General features: G+C 53.0%; 1 protein-coding gene across 1 annotated transcript; it reads right to left on the bottom strand.

Moving 5' to 3' along the window:
• Window positions 1-449: 449 nt before the first annotated feature.
• On the bottom strand, window positions 450-3222 carry LOC124671716 (peroxidase 46-like). Its single transcript, XM_047208055.1, has 4 exons — window positions 2536-3222; window positions 1734-1913; window positions 991-1156; window positions 450-901 (listed from the first exon to the last, which is right to left on the bottom strand). The coding sequence occupies exons 1-4, from the start codon at window positions 3115-3117 to the stop codon at window positions 492-494; spliced, it is 1338 nt and encodes a 445-aa protein (XP_047064011.1). The 5' UTR covers window positions 3118-3222; the 3' UTR covers window positions 450-491.
• Between the last annotated feature and the right edge of the window lie 9288 nt (window positions 3223-12510).

The raw sequence follows: 12510 nt of genomic DNA on the forward strand, positions 1-12510 counted from the left end.
AGTTCTGGTTGAGGAAATAAAGAACCTGCAAAAATAAAGTTTCTAATGAGTAGTTTTGAGTAGCTCCCATCAGGATTGAGAACAAACTTGTGTTGGATTTTTTTTTGATTGATAACCTGTATTGGATTTGGTTTCTGATTAATATATCGCAGCTTTTCTCTCTTAAATAGTAAAAGAATTGGATAAGCATGTTTGCTAGCCAGCAATTGTTTGGTGGCCGACACGACACTCATGCAGACTTCAGATATTTAACGCAGTAGCCCTAACAAAAAGATATTCAACGCAGTATTATCATCTCACTGTGCGAGCTTGATTTGGTATTTCAGTTCCAGATAAAACGCATGCTGTGCAACCTAAACAGCAGAGCACTTGATCATCAGCTACAGCAAATAACAAACGAATCAAAATCCCATTATCAGCTCGCTAATACATCCTAGATCCCTCTATGTATGCGTTGGCCATGGCCGACCACGCACTACTCGATCGATCGATCAGCCGTTGATGCTGGAGCAGAGCCGCCGGACCTCGCCGTCGGAACCTGTCTTGACGCCGAGGCTGGTGAGCCTGGCGAACGAGCTCGCCCAGCTGCGGAAGAAGCTCTCCTGGCTCTGCGCGAACGCCGCCACCGTGGCGCGCGTCGTGGGGTTCTGCACCAGCACCGCGTCCGTGCGCAGCAGCCCCCGCCCGTCTAGCAGGTTGCTGAAGTACCGGTTGTCGAACGTCGCCGCCGACCCCTCGTCGCAGTCCACCGTCGCGCTCCCCGACGCCACGCACGTCCGCGCCAGCGTGGTTGCGTAGTCGGTGTTCATCGTGCCGTCCACGGGCACCATGCTCCCGTTCGCGTCCGGGTGGAACCGCTCCCAGAACGTGCCGCAGTGCGCCAACCCGATGGTGTGCCCACCTGCGTCATGCGCGGCGTCACCAGCCGTGAGATCGATGAAGCGACAGTGACCAGTCTACTTATCTAGGTGTGCTCGAGCGAGTTCGTACCTGAGAGGATCACGAGGTCGTCCAGGCTGAGCCCCTTGGAAGCGAAGCTGGCCGCCATGGCGTCGACGGAGAAGCCCGTATCGATGATGTCTCTTCTGACGTTGGACGCCAGGGAGACGACGCTGTCACGTCGCCCAAGGGAGACGGGCACCGACGGTCCTCCGGTCTGGTTTAGAAACACACACAACGGAACATCAGTTCATGAATTAGCAGCAAGCTTTTGCTTGTCAGCTAAGTTGCTTCTCTGGAAAAAAATAAAGTTGTCAACTAAATTTGGTTTGTCAGGACTCGAGAACCTAGATTAGTCATCCAAAAGCACTAAAGCAGCAGAAACACTACATTTTGTGCTCTTATAGGTGAATTGTGGATGCTACTCTAACTCTACTGGCCTGAAATTAGCAAATTCAGAGACAACTTTCAGAGTACATCGGTTGTAAAGTTTCAGAATCCCAGTTTCAAAATAAGTTTGGATTATGTTCAGTTATAGGTAAGCTCTTCAGGGTCTCCCTCCCCATTGTATCACTCTGTTCTATAATAGTTTGCTAAAACGTCTTATCGTGAGGAGACGGAGGGAGTATATCATTGAGCAGACGTAATGGCTAATCCTATGTTTTAACTAGTCATTGTCACATATAGCACACTTTCCTATTTGTAATGGCTAATCTCTAACCAGATTCAGTTTGCAGATATTGCAGCAAACTGAATGAGAGCAAATGGGCGTCACTAGTTGCACTGGTACTTACCAATGTGACAGCATCTCTGGCAGCAAGGACTACAATGTCACTGCAAGAAACGGTTGCAGGGCACAAGGCTTCGAGCAGCCTCTTGGCTTCATCGATCACATTGAACCCGCCGAGCGAGAGGTTTGCAGGATCGGTCATCTCTGAGCCGTCACCTTGTATCAGCACCGATGCGTCGCATCCCTGAAACGAATTAAGAAAATTACAATCCTGAAATGATTTCTGGCTTTGTGCTTGCATGCAAGTTTTCAGAAGCATGGCTAGCTGCAATTGTAAGATGTTTTTAACACACGCAGGATGTTAAAGGCTACATTGTACAATAATTTACTGACTATAAAACATACAAAACGCGTAAAAGTCAGGTCTGGTTGACAAACGAATGTAGCATTATAAGCAAAGATCAATAGATCATTCAGTTGACAAGAGGATATTCAGTCATTGCCATCTGCCCTGTTTCTTCAGGAAACTATGGTTGGGAGGAAAATAGGCTATCGTAAAAAGGGGGGAAATCTTAGTCTAAAATGACATGGGGACAATCATCATAATCATGGATCAAATGACGAGGAAATGCCCAATGCATCAATGACATGACACCAGAACAATTTTCTCGAAGACTAATATGACTCAAGCCTAGATCTAGCACATGTAGAAAATGAAATAAACACAAAGCATCTCTAGCACAGACACATGTTGGACTAATTGTTTGCATAATCAGCAACCCCAACGTATGGTTACAAATGAATACTAGTGTAACACATTTCCCGATTGCAAGTGGAGCAATAATCAGGCGCGAATCTTTCCATACCTCTACGAAGCAGTCGTGGAAGACCATCCTGAGGAGCTTGCCGGGGATGGTAGGGTCCAAGGTGGATGCCGACCTGACAGCGTTGCTCACCGCCAGCTCCACGCCCGGGCAGGAGAGCGCGTAGAAGCTCGGCGAGAGGCCCAACGAAGACGACGTCGGGGAAGAGTTGTGCGCCGAAGCCGGCGGTGGGGTCGGAGGAGCAGGTTTTTGTGCTGGTGGTGGTGGAGACGGAGTAGGAGGAGACGGTTTCGGAGCGGGTGCGGGAGAAGGCTTTTGAGTCGGCGCTGGCGCTGCAGGTGGCGGCTTTGACGCCGGCGAGGCCGCGGGTCGAGATGGCGGCATTGGGGCCGGCGGCGCCGAAGGTCTAGGTGTCTGCCTTGTCGCAGGAGACGGCGGCTTATGCACCGGCGGCTTCGGCGCCGGCGGTTTAATAGACGGCCTTCGAGCCGGCCGCGCGGTAGGACGAGGTGCCGCCGGCTTTGCTGCCCGCGCTTTCGGCGGTGACTGGGACGAGGCGACCGCCAGGAGCGCCGACAAGAGCAGCACCGCGCAGACGGCGCTCCATTGCCGCCTCCGATCCATCAGTAAAGAGACCGCCGCGCGAGGAGAATCACGCAGCGAGCAAGAGAAGCCCGTGAGCGTGAGGTACGGTAGTGAGCTCGGCACTTGCTCACGAGCACGCAAACACACGAGCTTATCGCCACGCAAAAAAAACAACACTACCTCTACCGCGGCAGCGGTGGTGTTGGTGGTGGTGATGGTGGCAGGAACCGCCCGCTAGAGAGATCGCGCGCTACAATGCTTGCTGGTCGTGAGAATCTTTCTAGGGCGACAAGTGAGGTACATGGTGTTTTATCTTGGGTTTTGCTTCCCCTTTGCAAGCTCGGATCTGACTATTTTTCAATCGGTTGAGAACTAACTTCGATCTCAGTTAGACGATGTCATCAAATTTTAGCTACAACTCATGTTACAATTTATTACTAACACTAACAAAAATGCTAGATTTATGGGCAAAACTTACGTGATTGAGTTACGGGATGTACGTGGCTTAATTTGGAGGAAAGAGAGAAAATGTGGCTTAATCTTTGCACCAACCGGTTGATTCCACCTAATCCCGTAACTTTTAGTGCGTAGGTTTCAGCCCGTAAGTGTAGAATTGTTGTAACACTAATCACGATGCAAATTAAATGGTGTAGTACTTGACTGAGCATGAAATTAGTTCTCAGCTAGCTGAGAACTAGCAAATCTCTAACTTATCTTCACAACTTTGATGGTGGTGGAAGGGGAGAGGAGACACCGGAGCACACATCTAACTTATGGGAGTGACTAGAGCTCAGCCTACTGAGAACTAAGTTAGTTCTCACTAGGCTCACATCAGATTTATTGATTTGTATTGTTTACCGCTAATGAACGCATTGATAAGTCTGGTTGTTTGGCTGAACCGTGGCATGCACATATTCGCCAAAAGCGGGGCGCGAGACAGTTGGGCTAGCCCGTCTCAAATTCTAAAATAGCATCATCGTCTGGTAAGGACAATGTTCAAAGAACTGGCAACATCTATTATGCATAACTATGATATGCAATCGCTCTAAGTGACGAGGGTTCACCTCGCCAATGCCTACAGATTGTAGACTTGAGTTTCGGGAAAGAGCGACGATGGAGATTCCGAGAGCGAGATTGGGCACGATATACCCAGCTTCGGGTCCCCTCGGTGGAGGATCCCTATGTGCTGCTAGCAATCTAGTATATGATCACAAGTATATTTACAGGGGGTCGCCGTAGGCGAAACTATGTTATCTTTCTTATCTATATTGCTCCACTCTATATGGGTGCCCTAGCTGGCTTTATATATGCAACCAGCTTAGGGTTTTACAAAAGTCCTAGTCGACTACTTCTTCGGGTTACCTTTTTGGGCCTTCTCCCTATTGGGCCAAGCCGGGTATGGTAATAATGGGTACCCTAAAGATATGTCCATGACAGTAGCCCCCGAGTGTCTAGGGAAGTCGAAGACTTGCGTAGAGAGTAGAGACTCCAATCATAATCATCTCCGAAGTCGAAAAAATACAAGGCGAGGCCACTGATCCGTAAATACATCAGGTCAATGTCGTAGATCATGTGTAGCGTAGACGCTGTCAACGATTTTCAAAGTTATTCTTGTATCGGGTGTGCGGCCAGCGCTTCTGATGGGGGTAGCCCCCGAGTCTATGGGCAGGTGTTTGCACCTGGGCATAGACTCAAGTTGTACTACTCGATGAAGAACTTGACTATATTCCTGGGCACAGCCCCTCTTTTTATCGACTCCTGCTGGAGGACTTGATATAATTGTCGAGTCATGTTGGAAGACTTGATGAAATCCATATGCTTCCGATAGGAGTAGGCTCCACTTGAGTCGCAGAGTCAAGTTGAGTCTACTAAGGTTTATTTACCATGGACTCGAACCTGGAATAGTGGTGTAATTCAGGACGTGCGGTTTAGGACTTATGGAAAACTGAATTCTAGCTAAGTTATCAGGTACCCAACGCATCCGCTGGGATTTTCTTCACATCTGTTGATGTGGATAAAGTGGGAGAGCGCATTCGGGTGCGATGCCACGCCATACAGGACGGATCCTGGGGGTCTTACCTTCTTGATCCTTTTACAAGTCACGGCATTCAGAGTTTTTACCGTGGACGCGCTCTGAGAATATATTATCGAGTGTCTTTGTTCGGCTGATAGAACAACCCATTTGTTCGGGCTCTTCTATATTTTTCTCGGGCGTGATGGGATAGCCGAATGTATTGGGTTCTTCTATATTGTCGTCGGGTACCGCCAGTACTCTCGATCGGAATAAATGATGAGTCAATAGACCCGAAGATTTTTCCACCTCTTTTTTTTCCGTCTTTTTTTTTTGTCGGGTTCCACCTTGAAGAAATTTTCGTTGGGTACCTCCTTGAAGAAATTTGTCGGGTTTGTCCTTGAAGAAATTTTCGTCGGGTTCCTCCTTGAAGATTTTTTTGTCGAGTTCTTCATTGATGTAGTTTTTCCTAGGCGCAGTTCTTCTTTTGTCGACCTCAGATGTAGAGTGAATTTATACAGCGCAGCCCCCGAGTGTTGGGTACGGCGAAATTAAATGATAATCAACTTTATGTTAATTAAAGGAACACTTAGCTTATTGGATACGACGGAATCGACGCGGAGACGGGTCGTGCAGCTGAGTCGATGAAGTCTTCGAGTGTAGCGAAGAAGTCAATCCGAAGTAGAAACCACCAAATAGAGAAAGTGGATGCCGCCAAATTGTTGATGCAGAAATAGCCAAACCCCCGAGCGTTGCTGGGGTGATGTCATGATTGTTTCTTAGACGCCCTGACGCAGTTGTGACCCAGGGCAAAGTCCTTGTCGAGCCCCGAGTGTTGGCTCCACGGATACGTGACCCTGTTTTTTGTTTCGCCTAGAGAATCATGACCACACACGCCTGGATCACGATGAAAGTTGCGACATCTTATGTTCATTTTTTACTTCCGCTAGAGAATTCGATGAAATTGTCGACCCCATTGAAGCTGAAGCCATTTAAATATTAAGCCATTGAAGATTACGCCATGAGAGATAAAGCATTGAAGATGAATCCAAGATGAAGTATTTGAGATGAATCCACATTGAAGATTACGCAATTAAATATGAAGCATATATTGAAGATGAATCCTCTGATATCATAGACGATGAATCAATTGACCCGAAGAAAATAAATTCAGTAATAACCATAGAAGATGAATCCATTGACCCGGAAACACATCGGGTAGTATTGTATAAGAGTAAACCAGTAATATTCATATAGATGAATCCGAATAAAATAAATTCATTGACCCGAAGATAATAAATCCAGTAATAATCATAGATGATAATCCACCGACCCGGAAACGCATCGGGTAGTATTGTTTTAGAGGAAACCAATGATATCCTTATAAGATGATTCCACTTGCCTGGAAGTGCACCGGGTAGTATTATATAATAAGAAACCAGTGATAATCATATAGATGAACCCACTGAACCGGAGATATAAATCCACTAAGCCGAAGAAAATAATGACCCGAAGAAGACAAATCCAGTAAGCCGGAGAAGATAAATTCACTGAGTCGAAGAAGATAAATCCACTAAGCCGAGGAAGATATATTCACGATGAGTTTTACTTCGCAGTACCCGAGTCATCGAGTGTATTACGGTAACGATGTAATGGCGCGACCCCGAGTGTCGGGTGTGGCGAAAGCAAATAAATAATTAACTCTTGGAAGAGGAACACTTAGCTTTATTATTGGATGCGGCGGAGTCGATGTGGAAGTAGGTCGTCCGGCAAACGGAGTCGATGAAGTGGCCGCAGCCGATGCAGCGGAGCCGTGCTGAGTTTAGCCGAGAATATTCTACATGGTGGACGTAGTCGGCATGGAGAGAATCATCGAGTTCGCGGCGGGCGAGACCCCGGGCGTGGCGGGTGCGCGTTGTCGGGTTTACGGCGGGCGATCCCCCGAGCGAAGGTAGTGCGAGCTGTCGAGTTCGCGGTGGGCGAGCCCCTGAGCATGCGACTGTACGCGGCGAAGTAATCGGAGCTTGTTACGATCTGAAGTTGTATTGGAACGTGGAAATATGCGCGTAGATAACAGCACAAGCCGAAAAAATATTTAGCCAAATAAATTTTACGAATAGTAATTGATTGAAAATATGGCACCTGATGATCCTTATGTCGGATGGCGATTTTGCAGCATCGAATCTGCGAAGGTGAGTGCGTGTGAGTTGTTGATGATGAAGCAATAGGGAGACGTATTTTTTCATTTCAGTCATTGCTCGTGCCACTTGATCTAGATTTTTTCCTCTAGTGCATGGATTCCTTTTTTTTTAGATGAAAGGCCAAAGGTCCGACGTTAAATTAATAACGCCCTCAACGGCGACAAGGTACAAAGGGCTGAACCCAGCTTACAACACACACCCACACACCCACACGAATTGCCAAAAAGGCTACAGCCGGGAACTCGGACGACGATCACGACCCTTACGAAGCCTACGAAGACTCGGAGAAGACACCGGACAGCAACAGTGTCGGGCCGGAGCTCACCCTAGAGAGAGCTATCGAACACGCACGCCGTCAACAGAGCTCCCCGCCGCGGGCAGCGCCACCAGTGGCCGACCACCACTGTGCATCGACCACCGCCGTTCGAACCCCAACACGCAGCACCATGGAAACTCGACGGGGAGGCAGGGCAGGACGCAAGCTTTGCCGAAGGTCGCCAAGCGAAGAGCCGACGCCATCCGAAGAAACATAGTAAGCTCCAAGACGATGTCTTCAAGAAGAACACGACACGAGAGCGCCGTCACCGCCCGATCCGCAGATCTAAGGTTTTCACCCGAAGCCCCATGCTCGTCGAATACCTCGCCTCAGCCACACCACCAACGGAGAGCCGCACACTGTGAACTCCAAGGCGGTGTCTTCAAGAAGATCACGACACAAGAGTGCCGCCACCGCCCGATCCGAGGATCTTGGGCTTTCACCCGGAGCACGTAGAAGGACAAGGAGAAGCCTCACCAACGCCTTCAAGAAGGGAGCGGCGTCCGCGGACGTCGCCGTCGTGGCCCAAGCGGGCAAGGGTTTCCCCACGGCAAACACTCCCCGCCTTCTACACAGGAAATCGACCGAACGATCGACCCGCTGCCACCGCATGCTGCTCGCCGGCAACCACATCGCCCCCGCGACCATGGTTTCCGGCCAGCGCCTGAGCCATTGGCACGCCCGCCAACCAAGATGGCTCCCACCGACCAGGGCCGCCGCCCCGGCGCCCAAACTCTGCTCGCCGCTGACCTGAGGAAGACGGGAAACCACCACAAAGAGCACGGACCTGCGGACACGCGACGGCAAGCACCAGCACCACCACGAGAGAGGGCGCAGCGGGATCAACGCCGCACAGCCCCCATGGCTGTAGAACCGCCAGATCTGGATCTGGGGCTTACGGGAGATCACGGCCTGGCCCAGGGCCCCTGCCCCGGCCCGAGCACGCGGCGGCCAGCCGGCCGCTGCCCCTGCCCGTCCAGTTCCCCGCCGCCCTCCTCAAGAACGGCGCCGCTGCCTACCCGACAAGCCGCCGAATCCCCGCCCCGAGCGCCGCCTCCCGTCACCCGCTGCCAGGAGCAGGCAGAGCTCGCGCCGCTCGCCGCTGCGGACGCTCCGGAGGGAGCCGCCACCGCGAGGAGCACGCCCGAGACCTTGGAATCTCCGCGCCGCCGCCGAACAGCCGCGCCCCGACGCCCTCCGCCCAGCGCCGTGCCCCCACCAGCCGCCACGGCCCGTGCCGCCGCCACCGCGTGAGGGAGAGGAGGTGCCCCGCCGCCGCCGGCGCCGCCCGAGCTTCGCTCAGGTTGCGCCCCTTGGTGGCGGCGCGGCTGGTTAGGGTTTCGCCCGCGCGCCCACTGGAGCGCGAGGACGAAACGTTTTCGAGGAGAGCGTGTGTCCACATCTCCGCACACATATATTGGTGTGCATTGGTGCATGGCGGTTGCCCTCATAAATTAATATTTAGCTAGCACATCCAGTCTGAGTCGTGAAGCTTGTGCAGCTAGGAGTCTTCGAGTTGCTTTTTCTTTTTCTTTCGTCAGCCACGCTGCTGCTAGCGGCACGATGTATCGTGTGAGTCCACCACGCACCAGCAAATCGTGACACTGTGATGCTTGGTCCCAAGGTTTTGCGTTGTAGATCAGATCTTGCAAGATTCCGTGGCCAAGGAATCACGGCTTTGAAGCGAAAATTTTGAACGTGCCACCGCCGATGAATAACCAGATGCGGTCTGACAATTGAAGACGATGAGAGACCCGCCCGGATAATGAAATCCACTCGTCGCGTTTTCCACGAACGGCGTCAATTGACACTAAGTGTAACCTAACCCCGATGATTTAAGATGAGTGAGTTGTAATGGGTTCTTTATGATGTGTTGCACTTTTATAGTGGATTCACAAATAGGTTCTTGTTGGGGTTTTGGTTAACTTGGTATCTACTACAAGTTATATAACAAAGCATAGCAAGATGGGCAGAAGATAAATGTAACACAAGTGATAGCAAGGTATAAGAGCATCTCCAGTCGCGTCCCCCAAACCGCGCCGGATCGAGCGTTTGGGGGACGTGTTTTGTTCGTGCCGCGTTTGGGGGACGTCGCTCCCCAGCCGCGTCCCCCAAACGCCGCCCCCAATCAGAAATTCAAATAGATGCATTCAAAAGAGATCGTTCCCGCCGGTTCGTCGCGATCCGAGTAGCGGCGATCGATCAAAGTACTGGGCGCGCGATCATATTACCGACCGGTGGTGCATGCAAATTAGAAGAAGGGGTTGGTCGACGGCGTCGTGTCCTGAGTCGACGCAGGCCCGTCGAGCACGACGACCTCGTCGCGATCTGCCCTGTTCCTGTGCATGGTGCGTCCGCTCCGTCGCCGACGCGGAGGCCGACGCAGGTGTAGCAGATAGAAGACGCGTCCGCCTGCTCTTGCTGCGCTGCCGCTGCCGCCGATGCCGCTGCCAGGGCCGCCGCGTCCGCCGCCGCCATTTTGGCTTCGATGTCGTCGAGGATCTGGCCTTTGAAGAAGTTGTGCGCCGCTCGCGTCCGGGGAGACATTCCCTCTGTCGACGTTCTCAGCAGGGACATGTCGTCCCTGCGTTTCTTGAGCTCCAGCTTCTCCTCTTGCCTCTTGAGCAGCTCCGCCCACCTTTCGTCGGCCTTCTTGTCGCGGGAGATAAAGGTCGAGGAGACGTCGGCGAGGCATTTCGTGATCGACGCCTGCGTCTTCTCAGACGACGCAGCGTCGGCCAAGGCGGCCTTGGCAGCCTTGTTGCCAGTAGGACGCCCTGCCGACGTTGCCAGCGGCGCGTCCAGATCAATGGCGTCCTTCCCCTTGGACAGCGACAAGCGCGTCAGCCGCCATTTCTCGTTCCCTTTGAGCTTGCCATAGCAATGCATCAGCGCGAAAGACTTGTGACCTTCCGAGTACTTGGCGTACAATTCCATGGCCCGATCAAACTAACCAAAGGAAGCAGAGTCATTTCATCGAACACAATGTGGGCGCTACGGATTATGGAAGAAACGGTCGTACTCGGCTTGCCGACGTCGGCGCCATCTGTCGCCTCGGTCTCTAAGTCGTGATGGTACCCATGGAAGGAGTTCACCGACGCCTTGGATGATGGCCCATCGCGTCGACATTGCCTTCGGCTCCTCTTCATTGTCACTTTCCGGTAGTCGCCGTTGATGAGCTTGCGCTCATCGAACTCGGCCTTGATCCTCGCCCAATACTTCCCGCCTTTTTGGTTGGCGCCGATGATGGAGTCATGGCTCACCGTCGCCCACGACTCGCACAGACATTGATCTTCCAGAGGCGTCCACTTCGGGCCTCGTGTGCCCGACGCCTTCTTCTTCTTCTTCTTCGTCCTCACGCCATCCGCGTCTACCTCCACGAGATCATCGTCACCGGCACCCTCGTCGTCCTCTTCCTCGCCGCCCTCTTCGTCCTCATCGTCGTCCTCCTCGTCGTCCTCCTCGTCGTCCTCCACCCCGTCCTCTTCCTCGTCGTCCTCCTCCTCAACCCCGTCGTCCTCCTCAGCACCGGCGCCGTCGTATTCGAGCGGACCCCTGCGGCCGGTGAAAGGGCCGCCGTCCGGACCGGGTCCGGCTCGCGTTGCTCGTACGCCGGGGAGTAGAGGTTGTTGGGGTTGAAGCCGCCGTGCGGCAGCGCATCCTGGTAGTGCAGCGACAAGTTAGGCGTCACGCACCCGGGAGTGGCGGAGGGGCCGTCGTTGTAGAAGGCGGCTTGCGACGGAGAGAAGACTCCCGGAACGTACACCGGCACGTTCGTACTATATGGGCTCGCGTTGGTGGCGGCGATACACCCGGCGATTATGTGCTGGTGCTGGCGCGCCGCCGAGCCTTCTTCTCCGGCTCCGCCGCCCTCCGTCCTTTCCGCTCCGCCGTCGATAGCTTCCGGCGCGAGCAATCTTGCTGCCATTCATCTTCGGTCATTCCTTCGGGCTTCTTCTTCGCAGCCGGCGCCTTCCGCGGCTTCGCGAACGGCGCTCGCCCCTATCGTCCCATTGCCCGGCGGCTTCTTGGCCGCTTTCTTCGCCATCTTTTTGGGGGCTATCGGCGGCGCCATGGAATGGGGAGAGGGTAGCGGCGGCGGGTGGACGGCGGGAGGGAGAAAGAAATCGGCGGGATATGTTTTGGGAGGCCTGTGCGCGGCGGTATAGGCGCGATTTGGCGGGAGCGGCGGGATTTGGCGGGAGTGTGAGACGAATTTTCCCCGTGCCGCCGACGGGTCGGGCCCGCGTCGGTTGGCCTCGCTCGTTGTGTCCGGCGTCCCCGGAGCGTCCCCGTGGGACGGGGACGGGCTCGGGCGCCGGACACCGTATCGGGGCGCGCCGGACAAAAATGGGCTTTGGGGGACGCGGCTGGAACGCTTTTTTTGTCCGGCGCGCCCCAAATCGCTTTGGGGGACGGTTTGGGGGACGCGACTGGAGATGCTCTAAGTACATCAAGCACGATGGCTATCACAAGGAAAGTAAACTCGGGTATAGAGATAACCGAGGGACGCGGAGACGAAGATGTAATCCCGTCTTCCCCCACACAAGGTGATGTACGTCACGTTGGAGAGATGCGGGCTACCACGAATGTCTCCCGAACGCCACGAAGGCTCATCTTCTTCTCCAAGGAAGTACCACGAATGATAAAGGCATTTTCCTTATGGCTAGCGTTTTCTCCACTCCGGAGATGGCAAGCTCCACAACCACTTCACAAGCTCCACGAAGGAGAAGCCCGGGCCTCTCCACAATCTTCCACGAAGAGGTCACCGGAGCATCAACCGCCAAGCCAACTAGGAGGTAACCCCTCCAAGAGTAACAAGCTCACGGTCTCTCACTCGAACGAATCGTAATGGAGAGCTCAACACTTATGCAAGCATGCAAAAGCAAGAACACCAAAGGTGG

This window comes from Lolium rigidum, chromosome 7 (assembly GCF_022539505.1).
Source record: "Lolium rigidum isolate FL_2022 chromosome 7, APGP_CSIRO_Lrig_0.1, whole genome shotgun sequence".
Classification (NCBI taxonomy): Eukaryota; Viridiplantae; Streptophyta; class Magnoliopsida; order Poales; family Poaceae; genus Lolium; species Lolium rigidum.